Source organism: Drosophila suzukii (assembly GCF_043229965.1).
Source record: "Drosophila suzukii chromosome 2 unlocalized genomic scaffold, CBGP_Dsuzu_IsoJpt1.0 scf_2c, whole genome shotgun sequence".
Lineage (NCBI taxonomy): Eukaryota > Metazoa > Arthropoda > Insecta > Diptera > Drosophilidae > Drosophila > Drosophila suzukii.
In genome coordinates, this window is record NW_027255896.1 from 24714227 (window position 1) to 24742133 (window position 27907).

The 27907-nt window shown below is 41.2% G+C and overlaps 1 protein-coding gene across 1 annotated transcript in view; it reads right to left on the minus strand.

The window, feature by feature from the left end:
- Positions 1-27907, minus strand: part of LOC108007735 (scavenger receptor class B member 1) — a gene marked incomplete at its 3' end in the record, with an annotated part of 434380 nt that overhangs the window by 157919 nt on the left and 248554 nt on the right. Inside the window, 2 exon segments of the mRNA XM_070998599.1 lie at positions 6590-6707; positions 6776-7204. Coding sequence (XP_070854700.1) covers positions 6590-6707; positions 6776-7204 — 547 coding nt within the window.

Below are 27907 nucleotides of genomic sequence, written 5' to 3' on the forward strand. Positions count from 1 at the left end.
AAAAATTTCTTCAACCTGTGCCGAATATCTCAAGCCATGGCCCATCCACGATGACAACGACGAAACATTCGAGGCGAATGTTTGATCAGAATGGCCGAATGTGGGAGTGATATTACGAGAATCATTTTAACAATACCGATCTAGACAATGAGAATGACGGGCAGTAACACACATTCCAGAAGAAGACGACCCAAAAGAAGTTAAGGACGAGAAAAACGATGATAAGACAAGAACGACGAGTAGAGTCAGTATTTGACGAGATCTGATCCAAAGATGACGTGCTTGTGTGAAAAGCAAAACGACGCGACGACAGTCTTAATTATACTCAAATTGTGACATACCATATTTAATCATTTAAATAAACACCTAATCTTCTATACTTAAAAAAAATAAAATCCCCACAGAAATTAATGTCAGGTTTTCATCAAATTGAACTCGAAAAAAGTTCACGAGATATAACTTCCTTTTCAACACGTCCTTTTCATAATGTCCTTTTTCATATCGCTTTACGCGATTACCATTCGGTTTAAAAATGGCGCCATTTTCTTTTCAGAGAATGATGACTATAGCTTTCTCTTCTCGATTACAGAAGGTTTATAAGAAAGAGAACAACGACGATAAGACAAGAACGACGAGTAGAGGCAGTATTTGACGAGATCTGATCCAAAGATGACGTGCTTGTGTGAAAAGCAAAACGACGCGACGACAGTCTTAGTTATACTCAAATTGTGAAATACCATATTTAATCATTTAAATAAACACCTAATCTTCTATACTTTAAAAATAATAAGATCCCCACAGAAATTAATGTCAGGATTTCATCAAATTCAACTCGAAAAAAGTTCACGAGATATAACGTCCTTTTCAACACGTCCTTTTCATATCGCTTTACGCGATTACCATTCGGTTTAAAAATAGCGCCAAATTCTTTTCAGAGAATGATGACTAAAGCTTTCTCTTCTCTTCTCTATTACAGAAGGTTTGTTTGGTAAGCCTCTCTCCTCTCCAACATAACGAGAATAAATATTAAAAGTGCCTGGAAAATAATATTAGTCATCAAGTTCGTCAGTCATCAGTCCACACTGCCCAACAAGCTTAGCTGTCGCTTGATCGCAATACGATCGGGCTGTATTTTGGCCTTATTCCCTCCCCTTCACACATTCGTGTGCCAATGGATCGTCGCGGGCCGCGCAATACGATCCCCTATTGTCAAGGTTGTCCTTCGAAAGTTATGTCATTGTTCTTGACCTACTCCACTCCTCGCGTCAGCACACCCCCTTTGTTAGAGTTCTAGCACTCCATGGTTTCCAATTCTTTTTCACATTATAAATTTATTAGCGTCTATTGATGCGTCTGTTGATTAATCTAATTTAATTGAAAATTATTCTGTTAGCGGAGAGTACCGAATTTATCACCTATGAAGGTGCACACATCAGCAAAACACTGACTATTCACGACTACAAACGTCGCTCAGAGGGCTCTTGCAATTATCATATAAATACAAGGCTGATACTCGCCGCTGAAAAAGTTTTTAGTAGTCTATAAAACTTTAGGATACTGCACGAATATTTATATATGTATGTTTATAAGAAAGGAACCGTGTTCCGACAAACTTACCCCCTCTTTAAATCCTGGGCGATGAGATCTCGACGCTTCGGATCCTGGGCTTTGGGAAAATATTATATTGGATATATAAGTTAAGTATACAAATTTACTTAAACACAAAATATATATATATTATGCCAGAGGCATGCGACTTCTTCAACGGCTGGTGTAGAGATTCGTCCTCTCTAATTGTTTATCATGATTCGCACTTTGTCTATTGATTCGGTTGGTTTAAATATATTTCAATGCTTGTTTGAATGCTTGATTTTCACTTGTTATCCAATTGTATTATTTGAGGATATTGGTCCTTGGTTATGCATGAGTTCACTTTAGCTTTAATTGGCTCGATTAACACATTTATATTGCATCACTACTTTCTCCGACGTATGCTATTGGTCCCTACGCTCTGAACGGAGATGGAGATCACGGATACTGCGTCCACAAACATCGCAGTATGTCGGATGTCGTCCTTATTGTTGATCTTCTCCACGTTCTTTGATGACAATAGCTGCGCTGGTTCGACACAGGATTATAAGAAATTTTTCGGACTATTCTCGTCACATAACAAGATTATGTAAGAAAGATGAGAAAATTCGAATGGACAACGGAATGCCAAAACGCCTTCGAACATCTTAAATCGGCATTAATAAACCCAACTCTTTTGCAATATCTAGGTTTTAGCAAAGAATTTAGCATAATTATGCTAATGCTAGCAAACAAGCTTGTTGAGCAACCCTAACCCAAAACAAAAATGGACTACAACTCCCAGTTGCATACGCATCAAGATCTTTTACAAAAGGCGAAAGCAACAAGAGCACAATAGAACAAGAACTATTAGCTATTCATTGGGCAATAACACACTTCAGACCATATATTTAAGGTAGACACTTCACTGTCAAAACAGATCACAGAGCACTTACCTACTTGTTTTGAATGGTAACCCCCGTGTTCCAAACTATCAAGAATGAGAATTGAACTAGAGGACTATAATTTCCCAGTAGAGTACCTAAAGGGCAAAGATAATTATGTAGCCGATGCGTTATCAACAATTACAATCACGGACTTGAAAAATATTCAATCGAATAATAAAATTCTGAAAGTCACTACCAGAAATCAAAGTAGACAAAAATCCTGCACAGGAAAAAAAAATTGCTTAAGCAATCTACAGAAAAAGCTTATAGGCCCAACGTTTACAACGTCATTGACAACGACGAAGTACTTAAAGTAGTGACCTTGGAAAGACCACGGAAAGAAAATTGCGGCAAGATACGATGTTAGCGATTTGTATACTAATGGAACTCTTGACTAAGGTCAATTCTTTCAAAGGCTTGAAAAGCAGGCTGGTATTAACAAAATCTGCAATAATAATGATGTTTAAAGACATATGAGAGAACATAAGAAAATGTCCCATATGCCATAAGTCTAAAACCACTAAACATACCAAGCATTTACAATAACTAAAAAGGGCGTTCGATAGGGTAATTGTGGATACAATAGGTCCACTACCTAAATTAGAGACAGGAAACGAATATGCAGTTACATAATTCTGCGACTTATCAAAATATTTTGATACAATACCTATACCAGACAAAAGTGCAAAAACTGTAGCCACTTTAGAAAATTGATTTCTGATGTTCGGTCCAATGAAGACGTTCATTACGGACATGGGAACAGAATATATAAATTAAATAATAGAGGATTTATGTAAAAATTTAAAAATTGAAAACATAAGACCCAGCGCACACCACCATCAGACAGAAGGAGCCGTAGAAAGAAGTCATATAACATTTAATGAATTCCTCAGGTCTTATATATCAATCAACAAATCTAATTGGGATGTTTGGCCCCCATACTTAACTTACTGTTTTAACACTACACCCACTATGGCACATGATTATTGTCCATATAAGCTGGTATTTGGAACAACAGCAAACTTGCCAATACAATTAAATAGCGTAGGTAATATAGATCCGTTATACAACTTAGATGATTATGCTAAAGAATCTAAGTTTAGAGTAGAACTAGCACATAAAAGAGCTAAACTAATGCTAGATAATAACATAATAAAACAAAAAATTAGATATGATTTGGAAACAGGAGACAAGGCTTTATTAAACAATGAAACTGGTCATAAGTTAGACTTTTCATATACTGGTCCGTATACAATAACGGAACTAGGAGCAAGAGATAATATAACAATCTTGAGCAGTAAGCATAAAAAAAAAGTAGTTCATAAAGATAGGTTAAAAATTTGTATTTCATAATCAGTTTATACCAGTGGTCGGCAGCGGCCTATCTAGTGAGCATAGGGAAGTGTTCTGCCCATCCTCTGCTCGCTCACGTATAACGTACATGTTCGTGTGACTTTGGCATGGGTCTTCGGGTAATTTTTTTCTCAACTTCGGCGCGCTTTTTTGTTGCTGCGGCAGAGGATCTCAGTGCAAAGCAGAGAAACGTCTCGCTTCAGCACGCCGCGCGCAAACTTCGTGTTTGTTACACTCACACTAATGCAAGGCAAACTTGTGATGGTATGTGTGTGCCGACCACTGGTTTATACGTACATTTTACTTTAAATTAAATTTATTGTAAGATTTTTTAATATCACAATCACTTCGTTTTTCTTAAAAATAATTTAAATATGGCCATTCATAAAAATAAACCATAAGAAAAAAAAAATAACTAAAATAAAAAAAAAAATTTTTTTTTTAAAATACATATATAGATTTTTATACAATATCTAATGCACACTGTACTTAGTGTTATGCACAATGTATATGTATACACTAATCCGAGTCCCAAACAGTTATTCAAAAGCCAGGTAATATGATCGCCGTTGAGTACACTGGGACTGGGCAGTGCTGAGTCTGCATATTTGACATGCGCGACCGCTCTATCACCATGTGAACATAAGACTTCTCCTCTGCCGCGGCGACTGTTCGTATATACATAAGCATTGAAGGCTGCTCTGGCAGCGCAGTTACACTTTCACTAGCTGTACGAAGAATTGTAATATAATTAAGAGTTATTCCATAAAGAGAACTCAAACACAAAAATTGGCATGGATGAACTACCTGGGAAACATTTAAAGTAGTTCTGCCACTTGCGCCTTCTGAGCTTCTATCTGGGCGCTCATGCCTCGCTGCATTTAAGAGCACCATTAACCTCTGCTCACGCCGCTCTGCAGCTTCAAAGGTTTCCTCCTAGTTCCTCTGGTATTGGGGGAACATACTTGATCTCCCCGAGGGGTAGACTCTCCCCACCGGCGGTTCCTTTCAATTCGATTGATTGGCCCAGATCATTTTCTTCGGAAAGAGTATCTACCTGTCCCGGTTGACTTTGTGCACCCACGGCTCGCTTTCATGTGAATCGCCTCGCACTTCGGTGTTTGCGATTCTCTCATCGCGTTGTTACACTGGTCACTCTTCCGGTGTTGGGTTGGAATAGAACAATTTTCTTGGCCCCCTTCATTTATGGAGTTGAGACCTCTTTTTAGGCGTCCTCTTACTCAAATAGTTCATTACTTCGTGCTGATTACCAACGGCTCGCAATTTGTAAAATTTTTTCACTTCGTGCTGCTTAATCAAGGCACCCAATTTCTCACATATTCACGCTAAGGATCAGTGTGGTAAATATTTAACGCCCGGTCAGCGACGTAAACGTTGAATAATTATAGAATGAGTTTGTGTGTATATGGGGGGTGGCGATGATTTTTCTATGCTCACCAAGTTTCTCTTCGGTCAAGAACCGTCCGTTTCTAGGTGAATAGGTTTATTTAAAAGAGTACTATGGTCGCGCCATTCGGCTTGCAACTAATTACTCACACATGCACAAATACATACCAAGTTGCCAGTCTCTGACATCATTGCCTTTCTTAACTTCTTAATAAGAAGAAAGTCAATCGGAAAGTATTTATTTAATCAGTGGACGTAGCATCCTGCTGGAATAAACTTGCACTGCACAGCAATCTCCCGCATCTGCATGCCTTATCCCAACTTGATAGAACTTATAGTTTCCGAGATCACAGCGTTCATACGGACAGACAGACATACGGACATGGCTAGATCAATTCGACTAGTGAACCTTATCAAGAGTATTTAAACTTCATATGGTCGGAAACGCTTTCATCTACCTGTTACATATTGCGACGAACCTAATATTCCCTTTTACTCTACGAGTAACAGGTATAACAAGAAAGAATGCTATAGTCGAGTGACTTGACTTTTATACCCAAAACTCAGCTAGACAATTTACCTCATTAACTTTTTATCCGATTTGATGAACTTTTGACAAGTCAATAGATTTTGAGAAATAAATACAAACAAATTTAAGCTAAAAAAATTCAAAGCCACAAGTTTTTGCGATTTGTGGGTGTTAGAGTAGGACCGACACTCATAGGCACCATTAGAATCTGAATGTCAAATTTGAACTCTCTTGCGCTTAATGAATAAAGAATAAAGATCTGAAATCCCAACGCTCTAGCTTTTATAGTTTCCAAGTTCACAGGGCGCACATACAGCCAGTCAGACAGACAGGCTAGATTGACTCGGGAAGTCATCTTAATCAAAAATATTTATCATTGTTAGAGAAATAATAATGATGGTGAGAGAGAGATTCGTATAATAACTTCCTTCTTTTGTTGTTTTTATGTGTTATTATCGTTAAGAATTACTTTAGCAAAACACGAGTTCTTCGTAGTGTAAGATCACTCCTTTCATTCATAATCAATATAAATTTTACACGATTTAAGCCTGAAGTGTAATAATTGGCACCTCTAAATATATAATATATTATTTTAACAAAACCTGCTTTTCAAAAATTAATTTAAAGAACACCTCTCGCTTTGGTTTGAACAGTTGTCGGATTTTTGGGGTAACAGGTGTTATCGTGCACCTACTATTGATAAACGAAATATTTATCAAGAACAAATTTTGTTGGTGAAAACGAAAAGGCAATTGACAGTCTGAGCCCAGCCATGCTTACTTACCTCTTCTACAGAAACATTTGTTGGCCTTGTTGGTTACACCATTGTCAAACGCGTTGTCCTCAAATACATAGCTATATCCCTTCAGGCTGCCGTAGGTTTTCTCTTCGCCCACACGGTACTATAAGAAAATTAAGTTAACTTTAAATAAAGCACGCTGAGATCGTACAAATTTAATCTGCAACATACCAAGTTGATAGGTCTGCACATGCTTTTTCTGAAGAACTTAACTGTTTCGTTCGACTGAATAAAGCTTTTGAATTTTGTTCCATCTGAGGCGTACTCTATGTTGCTGCAGTGGTTCCCCTCCCACTGTGGTAGTTTTGTTTCTCCACGGTATGTTGCATATAATCCCGAAAGCGCTGGATTGGGCACGCCTGTGTAGAACGTTTCGAAATCCGTAGTGAAGTCGTACATTCTATCGATGAGACCCACTTTCTCAAAGCGTATCCAATTCGGAAGAAAAGTATTTCCCAGAGTGGCCAAAGCCGAGGGGTAACCGAACATAAATTCCTTGGCAGTGGTTCGAACTATTGGCTCGGACTTTGTGCTGACGAGCAGTGTCTTTAAAGCCATTCTAACTAAGAACGGTTGGCTTGCAGTTAAGTGTGATATGGCCTAAAAACACAATGTGGGTTAAAGTAAAATCTAATTTTCCTTGAAGAGTGTAAATTAATTTATTATTATTAAGCAATAAACTGCTTGTGTACGTTAGATCATATTTATATATTTGTGTATTTGTGTATGTCGGTTGCTTCAATTGCTTGTTCTCAGTACTCAGTACTATGACTTTCTTTCTCTTGTCAACGTAGGGTACCTCAAATAAAGCCTAGTGGTACAACCTAAAGGAAAGAAAGGTTCGGAGAGGTATGACTTTTCTAATTTATGTTGACTACCAATTTCTGAGCAATTTATGTTGACTATGTTGAATGCCCATTGACCAGGGAGAGTGTTGAAAAGAAGTTGTCTGACTCCAGACATGCACCAGACTTTTCTTCGGCCAGCATCTTACAATAACAAAATCATTACAACATTACTCTTAATACGCCCACACATACCAAACAAAACTTTAAAACATACACCGAAAATTCGCTTACATCTACAGACACTTGGCCAAAAGAGATCCCACAAGAGGTAATGCTATAGTGGATGCCATTGACTGTCAAATACATGTTACTCAGCAAAGAGGAATGCAATCAAAATTGCACTTACACTTTTAAAAAATCTTCAAGAGTGTGGGCGCTATACAGTTTTTGCGTGGGCATATGGGAGTTTGTGGGCATTAGCGTGGGCGTGGCACCCTGCTGAAGGAAACTTGCGCTGTCCAAGAACATCAAGAATATGCATGCCAAGTTTATAGTTTCTGAAATCTCTGCGTTCATCCGGACGGACAGAGAGACGGACGCACATGGCTAGATCGACTGGGTTAGTGATCCTGATCAAGAATATATATTCTTTGTAAAGTCGGAAACGCCTAATTCCACCTGTTATATCCAATTAAACTGCACGCATATGCGAGTTCCTCTAGTTATGGTGTCATGTTGTTGAATCGAATAAGGGACGATCCTCATGTGGTAGAATATTTAAGTTAAATCAGCTCGTCCGCTGAGTTAAAATACCATTCGTATGAATTGGATACTTTGGTAGGTGTTAAAGCTTGTAAGCGTTTTAGAAACTACCTGCTGTGAAGTCAGTTTTTGGACTATACTGAGTGTAATTCTTTAAAGGCTGCGCACAAAAACTGCAGTTAAACCCTATGGTGTTTTGGTGGTGGGCCTGTTTACTGTCTTTTTACTTTGACATACAGTATAGGGAAGGAAAACATATGGGACATGTTGATTTTTTTAAAAAAGGTTATTTCCCATCGTAGGAGGTTATATGTTAAAAAACACTGAAGTTATAATTTGTTTAATATTATTTTTCCACAAATTTTCCGATCGATATATGATATAGTCGTCCGATTTTGATAAAACTTAATACGAAATTCAACACTAATTAAAAATATGTTATTTACAAGCTTAGGAGGTAATATATTAAAAAACACCAAAGATATAATTTTTTTTAATTTTTTGTTCCGATTATTCCTATGGGAGCCATAAGATTTAGGTGTCCGAGCCGGCTGGTTCCGGCTTATATACTACCTGCAGAAGATATAAGACTTTTGGGAAAGTTTCAGCCCGATAACTTTAAAACTGAGAGGATATTTTGCGTAGAAACGGACGGACAGACGGACATTGCTAGGTCGACTCGTCTAGTCATGCTGATCAAGAATATATACACTTTATGGGGTCGGAAACGTCTCCTTCACTGCGTTGCAAACTTCTGACTGACTGAAATCAAGCAAGGGTATAAATATGTAATATTTTTATATTATATTTTTTAAAAAAATTAATTACATGATATGTATTTGTATATTAGTATTTTCAATAATTGAAAAATGTTATATTCAAATAAATATTTTAACATTACATACGTACCTTTCCTGTATGTTAACTATTATAAAAATAAAAAATTACAACTGTTAACGTTGTCGCGCGCCAATTTTACTTCCAGCTTGTGCTGCTGCCTATTGACACAGGTTTGAGTTCCAAGAGCTTATTTCCACAATCTTATTTTAGCCCATTTGAATTCCCCTACTGCTTTGATCGAGGAAAATAACACATCAGTGGAAACAAGTGCAGCCGATCTGCCAAAATTTTGGGCGCACTTTTCCACCCTTGTTTAGGTTGCCAGAAGAAGATCCGACAACTTACAGTGGCGAAAAAAATAATAGCACCACTTCAATACATTTTCTTCTGGGTAAAATAAAATTGTTTTCAGTGTTTGTTTTTTTTCAACACAAAATTTTTGGTACTCTTTAGTATTCTTTCTAACGAAAAAATGTGTTAGCTTATTTTTAAATCCTGCCTATAAATTTAATTTTAAAAGTTTAATTAATAAAACCCAAAAAAGGGCAAAAAAAAATAGCACCACTACAACATTTATTAGAAAAACCCCATATTTTGACGAATAGCCTTAATACAAAGAACGAGTCAATTAAATTTATCTATAATGCAATATTTTGAACATAAAAAGTTTGATAATACCATTGAAATGGGACGTGGAAAGCATTGCACTGAGGAAAAGTGTGATATCATCCAAAAGTTTATAAAGGATGGAAAATCTTACAGAGTAGTTGGTCGGATGTTTAAATAAAATGATAAAGAACGCTCTAAACTATGAAGAAAAACCTGAAACACGAGGACGAAAACAATCTATGACACCACTTCACGTCAATCGATTGATTCGTCAGAGCAAGAAGGATCCTTTCAAATCTGCTACTGAGCTTAAAAAGGGGCTTAAAATAAATGCGACGGTGCAAACTGTGCATACATATCTCAGGGAACACAACCTAAAAGCCTGCAGCCCGAGAAAGGTACCACTTTTAAATGACAGACATATTTCTAAGCGAATGAAGTTTGCCAAGGATCATGCAAATTGGTCACCCGATCAGTGGAGGAATATTTTACGGTTAGATGAGAACAAGGTGATTATGTTTGGTGGAAAAGGATCCAGATCGTATTTCAGACGTCCAAAGAACCCGCAATTTAAGCCCCAGTACACCACAAGGACCATAAAGCATGTAAGGCGTAGTGTGATGGTATGGGCCTGCTTTTCCTATTACGGAGTAGGCCCGATACATTGGAACAAGGCCATTGTGGATCAACACGTATACGTGGATATCATGGCTACCATTATGCTACCTTTAGCAGAGTATGAAATTCCGCTCGTGTAAGTCTTCCAACAAGATAATGACCCCAAACATACCAGCAAGAAGGCATAGAAAAGGTTTGGGGACAACTCTGTGTATTATTTTTTTCGCCACTGTAGATGTCGTGTTGGTGCGGCATCCAGCGTAGGAATGTACTGCCTACATTTGTGCGTTGCTGCACGACTGTTACCTGCTACGGGTGCACTTGTCGATCGGCGCTTAGCAGTAGCATGAATCTAAGGGCTGCTGTTCGAACTCCTTGGCAAGGAGTCCGGGACCGAACGAATGACATCACTTCTGGTCTTCCTGGTTCCGCTAACGCGGAACACCGTGAAACGGGGCTCTGGCGACCGAGTAGAGGCGGTATAACCTCATCGGAAAATCGTGGGGAAATTCGCGGCCATCGGTGGAAACCTCGATCTGCGCACACTGATCTTATCGCCAAAAACCCACTTAGCGTCTGACCCACACTGGGCGGTTGCGTGGTCTGGGCCCCCACGACCAGGGCACGGATTCTAGAGGCTTTAAATCCCATTCTCAACAACAAACCTGGCGAGCCGGTGGCCGTCTCGACAGTGAATGCACCAAGTTTAAGCAGGAGGAACGACAACAAAGGCACGGAAGCAGCCGGAGAGTTTAAGAGCAGCTCGAAGCTTCTTAGGTCACCAGTCCTGGAAAAACCCGCGGGCCAGCCGTCCCCGCGGGAAGAGGATAAGATGCAGGACGCGGCCAAGCGCCAAAGAGACCCAGGCAACCCAACCGGTGGGCAAAGAACTGCCTCTGTTAAGAGGCCCAAAACGGACCAGGAGCTCACTGGACCGGGACAGCTCGCGGAGATTGGAGCGCTCCTCTACGTGTTCCTCCACCTCAGGAGCGTAATGCAGGTGCGTCACATCAATGTGACCATGAAAGCAATGTTCTCGAGGATGAAGTCCCTCCAAGAAGGTGCAGTGATCTCCTTCAGCCAAGTTGGAGACTCCCACCAGCAAAAAGAGCACACGGAGTGCAACAAATGCAAAGGCCCACTCCGAAACAGCGAGAGCAAGGAGCAACAGACTCCGGCTTGTCTCCAAAAGGACAATGCCGCTCAAACGGAGTTCTGGCGAAACGCGGCACAAGGCCCCATGGTCACCATCGCGGCGCAAACAGACCCGTGGCGATGGCTAAGTCAAACCGGCACGGTTCTGACGAAGGAGAGCCCCCAACTCCACCAGCGCAATCGTCTGCGCGAAGAGCGCCATCGGGTTCCCAGCAGAAAAAGAGGAGAAATCCACAAGAGGAGCATGCCAAAAATTGAGGCCCCCGAGAAAAAACAGCCGCGAGAGGCAGCGCTGGAAAGGACGCGACCACCGCCTGGAGAAAGACTGCTCCAAAAAAGCGGGCGCGAAAACCTCACCGCTCGGACGCCCTTATAGTGGAAGCGAATGGCAAGATCTACAGCGAAGTCCTAGCGATGGTCACCCGTAGGGACAACGGCAAGCTGCAAAACCTCAGCACCCGAGTATACAAGGTCAGGCGCACAGCGAACGGGAACCTTCTTCTGGAGCTCAACAGAAGCAAGGACACCAGCACGGAGGCAATAAAAGAGAGCCTTGACGCGGTTCTAGGAGAAGCGAATGCGGTGCGAGCGCTATCCGAAAGCGCGAGGACAAAGACGGTGGTCATTAGCGACCTTGACCCGCTAGTTGTGGCCGAAGATGTCACCAAAGTTCTGATGGATAAATTCGCCGTGAACGCCGAATCGGTTGGACTCCTCTACGTCCATCATACAGAGACACTCAGGCGGCAGTGGTTGGACTGCCCAGCAAAGACGCAGAAGCGGTTCTCGGTAAGGGTAAAATCAAGCTATGATGGTCTATCTGCAAAGTGAAGGAGAGGGACTCGCAGCCCAGGTGCTAAAAGTGCCTGGAGATTGGGCACATTGCTATAAAGTGCCATAGCAAAGTGGACAGAAGCGGGCGCTGCATTAAGTGCGGCAAGACGGGGCTCAAAATCGCGCAAGATAAACCTGAATCACTGCCGGGCTGCGCAGGACCTACTCCTGCAGTCAGCGAGGGAATGTAAGGCGGATCTGGCTGTCATTAGCGAAAGACGACGGCGACTGGATAACGGACACATCGGGCAAGGCCGCGATATGGCTGTGCAAAAGAAACGGTAAATCTTTTCTGGACGTGCATAAGGGTTCGGGTTTCGTCCGAGCTCGTATAGGCGAAATGTGGGTCTACAGCTGCTATCTAGCACCTGGCCCCTCCATCACGGACTTTAGCCATGCACTGGACATGATCGCCTTCGACGCAAGGGGCCGTTACCTCGCTATCATCGCAGGCGACTTCAACGCGTGGGCTGAAGAATGGGGGTGCCCCAGCAGCAACATAAGGGGGTAAACCCTACTCAATGCCTTTGCAACGCTAGACGTTGCGCTGCTAAACGAAGGGACGCAGGAGACGTTCAATCGGGCTAGAGCTGGGTCTATCATAGACCTCACATTTGTGAGCTCCGCTTTAGCCCGACGCTCACACTGGAGAATCGGCGACTTCTTCACGGCCAGCGACCACGAGGCAATCCTATGCACAGTGGGCACACGGCCAGGACCAGGAACCCGGAACAGAGCAGTCAAGGGCTACCGCCAGGAGACGCTAAACGCCGAGTAGATGAGCAGGTGCCTCGACGACATGCACTGCTTCACGGGAGCAGACGCAACCACCAACGCGATAGCAGCCAGCTTGGAGGATGCGTGCAGGACAGGGATGCTGATGCGCAAACCATACAGAAGAGACCACGAGCCGGTACCTTGGTGGAACTCGGAGATAGCGACCCTCAGAAGGACATGCCTCAGAGCCAGAAGAGCTCTTCAACGGAACTCGGAGATAGCGACCCTCAGAAGGACATGCCTCAGAGCCAGAAGAGCTCTTCAACGGTCAAGTAGGACAGGGCCGAGGCCGCATACGCCGCCTTCAAGCAAGCCAGGAGGACCCTGAAGCACGCCATCCTGGACAGCAAACGGGAATGTTTCCTGAAGCTGCGCAACGCAGCCGAACAGGATCCGTGGGGTGGGGCCTACAGACTCGTGGTAAAGCGAGTAAACGCAGGCAGCCGCTCTCCAACGGACCCTGAATCCCTTAGTGAGATTGTTCGCACATTGTTTCCTTCGGGTAGCGTCAAGGAAAGCACACAGCACGAAACGGCGCATACGTGGGAGATCGAGGAAGTAACGGAGGCCGAGGTTGCTGAAGCAGGACGCAGCCTGTAGAACAATAAAGCCCCAGGACCTGATGAAGTGCCCAACAAAGCAATGAAGCTGGCACTTTCGGTTCGGCAAGTCACTTTCGCGGAGCTCTACAATGCCTGCCTGCGCGAGGGAACATTTCCCCGGAGATGGAAAGTACAGAAGCTGCTTCTACTCAACAAACCTGGGAAGCCGCCTGGTGAAGCTTCCTCCTACAGGCCAATTTGTCTGCTTGACACTGTTGGCAAAGTGTTCGAGATGCTTATCTTGAAACGGCTAAGCCTGGCCGTAGATGCGGCTGGTGACCTATCCCCCACCCAGTTTGGCTTCCGGAAAGAAAAGTCCACGCTGAACGCGATCCGAACGGTCACCGGGATTGGAAAGGCGGCACGAAGAAATACTGTCTTCTAGTCACGCTCGACATCAAAAACGCATTCAACACGGCGAACTGGACGAGGATCATGCAGGCACTAAGGCGACAACAAATCCCAGAGTACCTCATCAGTATAGTCGACAGCTACCTTGGCGAAAGGGTGCTGCTTTTCGATACGAGCAACGGCCCGAAAGAGTACATCGTTACTGCTGGGGTCCCACAATGGTCGGAGCGGTCGACATAGTCTTTTAACAAGCTATAAAATACATAGGCGTCATGATAGACACCAGGCTGTCCTACAAAGAGCACCTGGAGTATGCCAACAAAAAGGCCGCAGCGACCGCCAGATCGTTCGCGCGCATTCTCCTGAACACGAGGGGCCCAAAGCAGGAACGGAGGAAACTCATAGTGAGCGTCGTTAGGTCCCAAGTGCTTTATGCTGCCCCGGTATGGGCTAAAGCCGCCACGATGCCTTCGTACATGAGTGACGTGGTTCGCACGCACAGACTATGTGCCACAAGGATATCCTGTGCCTTCCGGACAATCTCCGAGGAAGCGGCGCTGGTCATCGCTGGTCTAGTTCCGGTACAAGAACTAGTAAGAGAGGCAGTAGAAGTGGAGGAAACGATCACGACCACGGACGACCAAGCTAGGCGCGAGGCAAGACGGCCCGCTAGAGAGAGATCCATCTCTCGGTGGCAGGAGAGGTGGGATTCCGCAACCTCTGGACGCTGTACCCACGCTCTCATTCCCGTCTTGAGTCCTTGGCTGAAAAGGAGGCACGGGCAGGTGGACTTCTTCCTGAACCAGATCCTGAGTGGTCACGGATGCTCCCGGTCGTACCTGAAGAAGTACGGACACGATACGAGTGGCGGATGCCCATCCTGCGGCTCTGGAATCGAGGAGGACGCACGCCACGTCCGATTCGAGTGCGTGCGGTTCGTAGAGGACAGGACCGCCTGGAAACGGCGACCGGTGTCAGCACTAGCCCCAGCACGCTAGTGCCAACCATCCTAAGAGGCCAAATGGAGTGGGACGCGACGGCCAAATTCGCCGCGTCTGTAATACGAAAACTCAGGATAGCTGAGAGAGAGAGGAGAGGCCTGGACACGTAAGCTGCCGGGGTTGTGCGAAGCATTGCTTTGCGGCCGTACCGCACAACTTCTGCAGTTTACGCCCATTTTTCTAAATGTATATTTGTTAATAATAGTAATGAAGTAAAAAAGGAATACAAAGAAAAAAAAAACATGTACATACATATGTATGTATGGACAGATGCACGTGATTTTCCTTGGCTTTCATAAAATTTTGCATGTTCTTGAATGTCTTTCTAAAATATATTTGTTATTACTCAATTAATTAACGTTTCCAATTTTAGCGAGCACTTTCAAGCTTATGTGGTGGATGCCGAACTGGAATGTTATACGATTGTACAAGAACTATAATTATAAGCTAATTACAATTAAGAAATTTTTGTTAATAAGTAAAAAAAAGACCCAATGTAAATATCTAAAATAATGTGTAAATAGGAAATTCTGTAAATATATCCGTCTGTCCGTCTGTCTGTCTGTTCGGATGAACGCTGAGATCTCGGAAACTATAAGAGCTAGGCTATTGAGATTTGGCGTGCAGATTCCTGAGCTTCTTACGCAGCGCAAGTTTGTTTCAGCAATGTGCCACGCCCACTGTAACCCCCCAAAACGGTGGCTCCTACAGTTTTGATGGTAGAATAAAAATTTTAACTGAAATGTGTTGTTCTCATCAAGACCTATTGATTGACCTAAAAAAATGTTTGCCACGCCCACTTTACCGCCCACAAACGGCTTAAGCCTGTGACGCCCACAATTTGCATGCTAGATAAAAAATTTTAACTGAAATGTATTGGTCTCGTCAATACCTATCGATTAATCCAAAAAAAATTTTACCACGCCCACTCTAACGCCCATAACGCTTAAATCTGTCTACCGCCGGTAGGTGGCGTATTTAAATCTCGATTTGCTGCTTGCATATCTCCATTTCCCTTTGGTCCCTTTAGCTGAGTAACGGGTATCTGATAGTCGAGGTACTCGACTATAGCGTTCTTCCTTGTTTTCTTTATTTTTGTATTGGTAGCGAAAAGAGACCAGCTAAAGGCGCTTAGACCAATGTCTCATCAATATCTATCGGCAACTTTAACGCCCGTAACGCTTAAATCTGTCTGCCGCCGGTAGGTGACGCATTTTAAAGTCGCTTTACTGCTTGCATATCTCCATTTCCCTTTGGTCCCTTTTGCTGAGTAACGGGTATCTGAGTCGGGGTGCTCGAGCGTTCTTCCTTGTTTTTAACTTCACTGGTGCTCTGGCTTTGCTATACAGGTTGTGTATTTGTATTTGCTTTAGCGCGTTTTAGATTAAATTTAAGCTTACATTACTAGTGGAAAGGTAAATTAATAATGAAAATAACACGACTGTGCAGCCGCTTCCGTCTTCGTCGTCATGATCTTCCAATCCAGCGATAGAGTCTACACAGAGAAAAAACGGAACAAAACCCGTTTGATATTTACTATGTTTATGCTAAGGGTTTCATGATTTCTTGAAAGCGTGAAATAAAATTTGCTCCTGTTTATGCGACGCGGCCGAATTCATGCATTTTATAAATCTCAGCTGACAGAGATGCCGGACCGGTGGAAAAAGGAGTTAGCGATTATTAAACCGATAATTTTTTTTCGATTCGCATGAATGAATCTTGCTAGTATTAAAGATAAAGTGTGTGCAAGCCAGTATAACATTTACCTACCTTCAAAATAAAAGATGAAAACTAGTTTTTATTGGCACTGAATGAAAAAATAATATGTTAAATGTGAGGTGTATATATATATTTATATCGATCTGGCAACTCCGATAATTGTATAGAGTTACCGGAGTTTAATTGTGACCATATCACGCGTTCAGGTTGAATTCATAGTCAACTTTCGTGTGTTGCCGAATTCACGAAATGGCGTTTATGCACACACGAATCGGCTGAAATCGCGAAATGAAAGCGTGAATTCGGCATCGCATATTCACAGTAATTGTCTCCTCAATTTTCACATATCACCTTTTACATATGAAATTGATACGATTTCATATCAATATGATACGGAATCATATCAACATTACATATCAAACGATACATCGAAAAGTGTTCGAAAAAAAGTATGAATGTGCTTTCATATTTTTTGTGTATTTATGGTATATAGTAAAGATGTTTTTATACCCATTACTCGTAGAGTAAAAGGGTATACTAGATTCGTCGGAATGTATGTAGCGGGCAAAAGGAACCGTTTCCGACCCCATAAAGTATATTTATTCTTGATCAGGATCACTAGCCGAGTCGATCTAGCCATGTCCGTCTGTCTGTCTGTCTGTCCGGATGAACGCTGACATCTCGGAAACTATAAGAGCTAGGCTATTGAGATTTGGCGTGCAGATTCCTGAGCTTCTTACGCAGCGCAAGTTTGTTTCAGCAATGTGCCACGCCCACTTTACCGCCCACAAACCGCCTAAGCCTGTGACGCACACAATTTTCATGCTAGATCATAAATTTTAACTGAAATGTATTGTTTTCGTCAATTCCTATCGATTGAAAAAAAAAAGAATTTGCCACTCCCACTCTAACGCCCATAACGCTTAAATCTGTCTACCACCGGTAGGTGGCGCATTTTAATCTCGCTTTGCTGCTTGCATATCTCCATTTCCATTGGGTCCCTAGCTGAGTAACGGGTATCTGATAGTCGCGGTACTCGACTGTAACGTTCTTCCTTTTTATACCCGTTACTCGTAGAGTAAAAGGGTATACTAGATTCGTCGGAAAGTATGTAACAGGCAGAAGGAAGCGTTTCCGACCCCATAAAGTATATGGGCATTTCCATATTGTCGCTCGGGACGTTTGCATACTTTTAAAGTTTAAAAAAAATGGGAAACAAAACTATTTTAATTTTGATAATTGGTTTCACTTGTCACTCTTCCCAAGCTCTATTTTGTGCAAAAATCTTAATTTTTCCCGATTTTTAGTTTTCAAGATATCTTTAAAAAGCTGCCGTATTCGCTTGGGACAAAAATAGAAGTGGGTTTTGCGGGAGTTCATTCAACCCCGGATTTTAGCCAAGTCTGATGAAATATTTTCATGCGATTTTTTTAAATTGTGGTTCAATAATGAAGCTGTAAAATAGTTTTGGTTTTGCTCAAAAATGTTAAGCCGTTTTTTTTTAATGTAGTTTCTAAGATATTCGCTCGGGACATGTCGCTCGGGACATTTTTTCCGATTACAATCTCTATGTTGTTTCTGGTGTTATATTTGACAAATATCACAAAAAAGCGTACTAAGTATTTTCATTTTATTAACAGAGGTATTTTTATAAACAAACAATTTATTTCAACAAAATTTTTATTTAGAAAAATATATACATGTGAATGAAAGTCATTGTAATAATATAGTTAAATTCAGGTAATTAAATCAATTTTTTTTCATCCGAACTAGCTGTTCTAGCAGCCTTTAATACGTGGGCATTACAATAAAAATAGTGAAGTTTAGATATCCCATGAATATTCTTAATTTTGTTCCATTTTTCTTTTAAGTTGTACTCTATGGACTGCTCTTCAATGTTGTCGGATGATAAAAAATAAATATTGACATTATCTATGTTATTCTTAGCATATTCATAAAATGAAAATGCGTCTGGTATAACGACTTTTCTGGACCTCGTTATTTGCCACACCTTCTTTTTTATTACTGCGCCAACTCCATCAACGGCTCCCTTTCCATGGGAACTTGCAAAAAAATTCCATTCAATTGAGGCGCATTTCAAATGATTTACAAAATCAAACAGGCTTGACATTATCCACTTATTTTTAAACTGAGAACAGCAACCGTCAGAAAAAATATAAACTTTAGAAAAACATCCGTGCAATTTCTCAATCTCAGTTAGGAGATTCATCAAAAAAATGAAAACGTCTATTTTATTATGTGTAAGCTTGTCGCTTATAACAGCAAAAGACTTTGTTGATCCTGCCAACCAAGCCACACACGTAAAAATTGTTGCTTGGCGGTAGGTAAAATGAGCACTTTGGATCTCATTTTGATTTGCTAGTCTATAGTTTTCCGCAAAATCAATCTGAATGGCCAATTCAGTCGGTTTTAGGTTTGCTTTAATCTTTTGGAAGTACTCCTGTTGAACTCTTTTGACAAAAAAATGAGTTTTAAAAGAAGGTAATTTAGTTTCCAAAACAGATATTAGGCCGGAAAAGGTTGCATTAACAGTGCACAAATTGATTTGCTTATCATTTTTTAACCAATGCTGCCAGTTTACTTCGTCTTCCATATGTTTCCAATATGCTAGAGGAATAACCTGATATTTTATATCTGTAATGCACTTCTTGCAAATGTTTGTCATGCAATTTTCATTATAAATATTGCAGCAAACAGATTTAAGAAAACTTTCAAAATTCGTGGGAAATGAAGGTATAATGGTTCCGAAGCTTTGTAACAAATACCCGAAATTGGCATGGTATACGCAAACGCACATATTGTGGGGCATTTTGTCTATCAATTGTACATGACGAGGTCGCAATCCAAAAAATGTGGATTTTCCTATTAATTCCATGTTGGTATTCTCATTTTTGTAAAGCTCGTATGCTTCAGACACTGTCATTAACAGAAAGCGTTTAGCTACTAGTTGCCCTTCAGAAAACATTGTATCCTTCTTTCCCGAGGACTGCACACTGATGTCATTCATCGTATAAAACTCTTTCACGGCCTGAGCTACCTTTTCATTAACTGCTTTAAGGCCTTTCTTTTTATTTTCTTCTCTTTCCATGGACCCGACATATTTCTTATGTAATGCTTTTATCAACATATGTTTTCTTTCCAAATCTGCAGGCAAAGCATTCTCTAATTATACCCGTTACTCGTAGAGTAAAAGGGTATACTAGATTCGTCGGAAAGTATGTAACAGGCAGAAGGAAGCGTTTCCGACCCCATAAAGTATATATATTCTTGATCAGCATCACTAGCCGAGTCGATCTAGCCATGTCCGTCTGTCCGTCTGTCCGTCTGTCCGTCTGTCCGTCTGTCCGTCTGTCTGTCCGTCCGGATGAACGCTGAGATCTCGGAAACTATGGGAGCTAGGCTATTGAGATTTGGCGTGCAGATTCCTGAGCTTCTTACGCAGCGCAAGTTTGTTTCAGCACAGTGCCACGCCCACTCTAACGCCCACAAACCGCCCAAAACTGTGGCTCCTACAGTTTTGATACTAGAATAAAAATTTTAGCTGAAATGTATTGTTCCCATCAATACCTATCGATTGATCCAAAAAAAAGTTTGCCACGCCCACTTTAACGCCCACAAACCGCGAAAACCTGTGACGCCCACAATTTTCATGCTAGATAAAAAATTTTAACTGAAATGTATTGGTCTCGTCAATACCTATCGATTGATCCAAAAAGAAATTTGCCACGCCCACTCTAACTCCCACAAACCGCGAAAACCTGTGACGCCCAAAATTGTTATGCTAGATAAAAAATTTTAACTGAAATGTATTGGTCTCGACAATACCTAGCGATTGGTCCAAAAAAAAAATTTGCCACGCCCACTCTAACGCCCATAACGCTTAAATCTGTATACCGCCGGTAGGTGGCGCATTTTAATCTCGCTTTGCTGCTTGCATATCTCCATTTAGCTGAGTAACGGGTATCTGATAGTCGAGGTACTCGACTATAGCGTTCTTCCTTGTTTTTTTAATGCTTTTCCAAAAGTTTGCTTGCATGAGTAAGGCAAGATTTCATTTTTTTCAGCACGTTTTAATTCTTTTACTTTTTTTCTAAGTTCTCTTTTTCTTGTTCGCTCATATTTCTTTCTTTCTTCGATTATTTGAACATCTCTTTCAGCCATTTTTTTTTTCTCTTGCCTAGCATTCCGATTTCTTTCATTATTTTTAAGTTTAAAGGTTTTAAATTTGACTTGATCCTCTTTTAATTTGTTTCTCCAACGTTTGCAGGCATTCCTATTCTTTTCGCCATCCATCTATATTTATATAAAACAAAAAGCAAAAGAATAAAACGCAAAAAAAAAATTTTTTTTTTTGCGAAAACTTACGGTGTTGCTCGGGACCAACTTTGTTGATTTTTAACATTTACATTTCTTGTTATTTTTAAACGGTGATTTCCAGGGTTTGTTTGTCGGTATAGTACCTGTTTAAGTTTAAGTTTTGATCTTCTTGCAGTGAGAGATTTTGACGTACTGATAAGAAGTTACGTTTTCCAATGTCGCTCGGGACATTGGAGAATACGGTAACGGGACTACAAAAATTACAGCTATTCCGCATAGCAAAATTCTCAGTAAATTTTGTTCCCTTTTATTACATTCCAACAAAGAGTTGAGAGAGGTAAAGTCATATTATTTTCTCGCTCTTTATGATCTAGAATCAAAACCAAATGACCCATTGAAATGGGCAAAAACCAAAAATGCATTGCGCGACTTTGCAATTATACAAGTCGGATCATGGTAAACAAATCGGTGTGTTTCTTATAAATTAACTAGGTATGATTATTTCTCTTTCAAATTATATTTATGTTAGATTTTTCCGATCACTTCTAATTTTTCGGTCGTGGTAGACTTTTTGGTGGAAGTGCCCATATATATTCTTGATCAGGATCACTAGCCGAGTCGATCTAGCCATGTCCGTCTGTCTGTCCGGATGAACGCTGAGATCTCGGAAACTATGGGAGCTAGGCTATTGAGATTTGGCGTGCAGATTCCTGAGCTTCTTACGCAGCTCAAGTTTGTTTCAGTAGAGTGCCACGCCCACTCTTACGCCCACAAGCCGCCCAAAACTGTGGCTCCTACAGTTTTGATGCTAGAATAAATAAATTTTAACTGATATGTAATGTGATCATCAATACCTATCGATTGACCCAAAAAAAAAATTGCCACGCCCACCCTAACGCCCATAAACTGCAAAAAATCGTTAATATGAACGTGGATATCTCGGAAACTATCAAAGATAGAGAATTGGGATTTCAGATTTAGATTCCGTAGCCTTATACGCAGCGCAAGTTTGTTACGCGAATATGCCACGCCCACTCTAACGCCCACAAACCGCGAAAACCTGTGACGCCCACAATTTTTATGCTAGATAAAAAAGCTGAAATGTATTGGTCTCGACAAAACCTATCGATTGGTCCAAAAAAAAATTTGCCACGCCCACTCTAACGCCCATAACGCTTTAATCTGTATACCGCCGGTAGGTGGCGCATTTTAATCTCGCTTTGCTACTTGCATATCTCTATTCAGCTGAGTAACGGGTATCTGATAGTCGAGGTACTCGACTATAGCGTTCTTCCTTGTTTTTTATTTAAATTTGTGTTTGACATTATATTATCAAATTAACAATAATATCAATTTGGTATTTTAATATCGAATCTACTACAATGTACATTTAAATTTACAATAATACCACATTTACAATGTAATGTAAAAATGATATTACCCAAATTTCGTTTTTACCATTTCGAACATATCAAATTGATATGTGCCGTATTAAGGCTGAATTGATACTGGATTTCATCAAATTAACCATCATATCATATGAATTTATTTTTCTGTGTACTAAAAGATCATTCAGAAAGAGAAGGCCAGCAATTGCACGGCGATCCCTCAGGGAACAAGTGTGAAGCAGGGAGCACTGACTACCATAGGGCGGAGCCGGTTCAGTAAAATGAAAGGATTGCAATGCAAACTTCAAAAACTTTTTCTGCAACCTCTCAATCCTATTGGTCTAAACACTTCCCAAAGGAATCCAATACAAGAAACATATTCAAGCCAAGAACGGACAAAGGCAGAGTATACAGACAATCTGGCATACGGATCTTTGAATAATAAAGTGTTTCGCTTAACAAAGCCGAACATTGCCTATTCCTTTGGTAGTATAAAATTCATGTGCTCGTTAAACAGAAATTTGTCTTCAAATAACACCCCCAGATCAACTATTTCATTCAAAACAGAGAGAGGGTGGTTGTTGATGTGATAAGTGGATGGAATGGTTACACGTCGTTTCGCATAACGAACGATGTGGCTTTTGTTAAGGTTTAAAGGCAAATTATTCCTGGAACACCAACTACTGATACTATCTAGGCCAGATTGAAGCAATATCGAATTATTAACGGTACTGACAGCCCTATAAATCTTTAGATCATCCGCAGAAAGAAGGAAGTTAGAAAAATGGATACAGGCACAAATGTCATTTATGACAAGAAAGGAAGTTAACTTCGGCACGCCGAAGTTTGTATACCCTTGCAGTTGTAATTATTAAATTTAAAAATACAAAAAATTATATTCCCAATAGTAAAAGATAATATGTCAAAAAACACCGAAGCTATATTTTGTTTCATATTATTTTCCCACCAATTTTCCGATCGCTCCTATGCCAGCTATATGATATAGCCGTCCGATTTTTATAAAATTAAATTCGAAATTCAGAACTAACTAAAAAACACCAAAGATATAATTTTAAAAAATTTTTTTCCGATTACTCCTATGGGAGCTATAAGATATAGTTCTCCTATCCGACTATCCGACTGCAAAAGAATAAGACTTTTTTATAATTGGTTTCAATGCAAGGGTTCGATAGCAAGGCACTCCAATTCAAGGATAGCAGGCAATTCCTTAGGGAACTCAAACAAGAGGGATCAAATATATATCTGGGATTAGAATCAATAAATGTCAGAAAGCTGTAAAATTCGAAGTTCAAGAACAAGGGTTTGTGATGTACAACACAATTTGAATTCGTAAATTCAGCCAGAGTTACGTTAGAATGAACAATAGAATTAAAGAAGATTAAATCAAGAAGCTTATGCAAATCGTTAATTCGATTCGGATGAGCCAAACACCGTCACCGCCAACTGCTCCAGAAAGCGAGTCATCATTAAGGAGTCGAATTAAAATGCAACAGAATTTAGATGACACCACCTCCTCTCTCGCACTGCACTCTGCCGAAGACTCTATCTTTACAAAAAACTTGAAATAATTAGGGATCAAATAAACCATTCGAACTAAAGTTAGAATTTAACCAAGTCTCAACCAGTATGATTATTGTTCGTACCCAAAGGTGCTCAACATGACCACACCCAACGTATCATGCAGTAGCCAAGTTGGGAACAGTACCAGGCGCTCAGTGGCACCAACAGCATATGAGGATTGCTGATCAGCATATAACATGTCGCACTTACTCACCGTCTCACCGACTCAACGGCACACTGACCCGCCAATGCAGTCAGCACATGTTGCAGTGTTAGTACCAGGTGCTCAGTAGCACCCACTGCATATGAGAATTGCTGATCAACATATTATATGTGGCACTAACTCACCGTCTCACCGACTCAACGGCACACTGACGCGCCAATGCAGTCAGCACATGTTGCAGTGTCAGCCGAGCCAACTACACAAGCTGCTACCATAGTCATAATTCCCTGACCTACTTTAGAATATAGCTTATTTCACTAATCATTACACTAAACTTCCGCGTTCCAAGTAGTATATAAGCATGTATCAAATGTAAAATAAATCAGTTATCAACACACCTCATAACTCCGCGGTTCTGCTTGCTACATCTCGGAATAGGCTCATACCGTCACAGGATCGTCAGCTTAATCCAGCTTCACAGGATAGGCTTCGTCAAACAGCGTCACAGGATCGTTAGCTTAATCCAGCTTCACAGGATACCCTTCTTCGTCCAGCGTCACAGGAACGTCAGTTTCATCCAGCTTCACAGGATACGCTTCTTTTTCCAGCGTCACAGGAACGTCAGCTTAATCCAGCTTCACAGGACTCACAGCTTCATCCAGCTTTACAGGATACGCTTCTTCTTCCAGCGCCACAGGAACGTCAGCTTCATCCAGCTTCACAGGATACTCAGCTTAATCCAGCTTCACAGGACTCACTGCTTCAACCAGCTTCACAGGATACGCTTCTTCTTCCAGCGTCACTGGAACGTCAGCTTCATCCAGCTTCATAGGACACACAGCTTTATCCGGCTTCACAGGATTCATTGTTTCCAAGACGCACAATATGTCTACTTCATTCATAGAGGAAACAAGTCACACAAGAATCGATTTAAACAATTGATTACTTGACACCCAAAACGAGCTGCAAGGAAAAATCCAACAGCTCATTAAGAATTATGGCAAGGATTCTGCCGACCGACGCCACCGAGACGGCTATTATTCCGGTAAGCTAAGTCAGTTTAACGATCTCTGGCAGCCGTTTTTCGATCTAGATGAAGAAGTCCAGCAAGCGACATTACTTACTGGAAGTGAGTACTCTTCACGAGTATTAGCACTTAAGGAGCAGGTCGGAAAATATCAGAATTTCTTTCTGGACAACACGCCGACTGGAAGCGGGCTTCCGAAGGCCCCGAGACGAACTTCGGCCAACACCGAGATCACAACAAGAGATCAAGTCAAAGGAGATCCCGCAATTGACACGGTGATCCGACAGTTGCAGAGAAGATGCAACGAATTGGAGTCATCATTAACATTAGCCTCGAACGCCCTAACCGGGGTAAGAATGTTCGTACCCAAAGGTGCTCAACATGAACACACCCAACAAATCTGAAGTAACCAAGTTGGAAACAGTCCCAGGCGCTCAGTACCACCCACTGCATATTTGAATTGCTGATCAACATATTACATGTCGCACTGAATCACCGTCTCACCGACTCAACCGGTGATATATTTGAAAAGTATATTTTCAGGCCATTATTTCCTGACTGATGGCTGTTTGAATTTACTGCAGACAAGCCCTTAGCAGTTTGCCAGTCAGCGCATATTGTTGGAGAGAAATTCTCAACATCCAAATTAGATGTCGACCATGCATGATCAAATGTACACCTATCCCTCGCTTTGCGTTTTTTCGAAGTTGCGTCGCTTCTTAATTAGAACTAATTTTCATTGTGCGTCGTTAGATTTTCGATGTTGCGTTGTTATACACAGAGCTTCTTACGCAGCGCAAGTTTGTTTCAGTAGAGTGCCACGCCCACTCTAACGCCCACAAGCCGCCCAAAACTGTGGCTCCTACAGTTTTGATGCTAGAATCAAAATTTTAAATGAATCATATTGTTCTCATCAATACCTATCGATTGACCCAAAAAAAAGTTTGCCACGCCCACGCTAACGCCCACAAACCGCCCAGGCCTGTGACGCCCACAGTTTTCATGCTAGATAAAAAATTTTAACTGAAATGCTTTTGTCTTGTCAATACCTATCGATTGATCCAAAAAAAAATTTGCCGCGCCCACTCTAACGCTTAAATCTGTCTACCGCCGGTAGGTGGCGTATTTTAATCTCGCTTTGCTGCTTGCATATCTCCATTTCCCTTTGGTCCCTTTAGCTGAGTAACGGGTATCTGATAGTCGAGGTACTCAACTATATCGTTCTTCCTTGTTATACCCGTTACTCGTAGAGTAAAAGGGTATACTAGATTCGTCGGAAAGTATGTAACAGGCAGAAGGAAGCGTTTCCGACCACATAAAGTATACATATTCTTGATCCGGATCACTAGCCGAGTCGATCTAGCCATGTCCGTCTGTCCGTCTGTCTGTCCGGATGAACGCTGAGATCTCGGAAACTATGAGAGCTAGGCTATTGAGATTTGGCGTACAGATTCCTGAGCTTCTTACGCAGCGCAAGTTTGTTTGAGTAGACTGCCACGCCCACTCTAACGCCCACAAACCGTCCAAAACTGTAACTCCTACAGTTTTGATGCTAGATAGAAAATTTTAACTGATATGTATTGTTCTCATCAAAACCTATCGATTGACCTAAAAAAAAGTTTGCCACGCCCACTTAAACGCCCACAAACCGCGAAAACCTGCGACGCCCACAATTTGCATGCTAGATAAAAAATTTTAACTGAAATGTATTGGTGTCGTCAATACCTATCGATTGATCCAAAAATAAATTTGCCACGCCCACTCTAACGCCCATAACGCTTAAATCTGTCTACCGCCGGTAGGTGGCGCATTTTAATCTCGCTTTGCTGCTTGCATATCTCCATTTCCCTTTGAGTAACGGGTATCTGATAGTCAAGGTACTCGACTATAGCGTTCTTCCTTGTTTTGGGATGAAGTCGTTAATTTGTTTTTAAAGGGTGGCAACGCCTTAATTGCGCTAGGCAATTAAAACTCGGGAATTCCCCTTTTTTGTTTCGGCTCACTTATTCAATTTGCTTGCTTGATGTAGTGTCATTGTAAGCGTCACTGGAGAAACGCGCCCGAAATAAAGTTACTTGTGAAATAAAATCAAATCAACCTGAGTAAATATTTTTCCATTTTATTTATTGATAAAGCTGTATTACCTTTTACATATACTTATTTTTTTTAGCCAAATGAGTGAAAAGAACACTGCTGGTAGAATTGCCAAAAATAAGACAAAATTAGATATTCTGAGGCGATTTATTAAAGGCGAAAGAGCTGTCGAGATAGCAAAGGCCGTTGGCCTGGCTCCAACAACTGTCAGAACTATTAGAGATTAAGATGGGGATAAAATAAAAGAGGCTGCAAAATCTGCAACATTACTAGATGCTAAAACGATGATTCGTATAAGGAGTGCTTTGAGTGCTTTGCTTTCTATTTGGATTGAAAATCAAGTAGCACAGAGAACACTATTGAGTACAAGAGTAATTCAGACGAAAGCCAAAATCATAATGCTAGTGATAGTAGCACAACCAAGAATGAAACATTTGAAGCTAGTCAGGGCTGGTTTGAGAGATTCAAGGTTCGAGCAAATCTGCACAGCATTGCTTTTAAGGGTGAACCAGCTAGCGCTGATACAGCTGCTGCAGGACTCTACCCAAAAGAGTTAAAAGCATTAATTCATGAAGGTGGATATGATCCGAAACAAGTCTTTAATGTTGACGAGACTGGATTATTTTGGAAACGTCTACCTCACAGAACTTTTATAT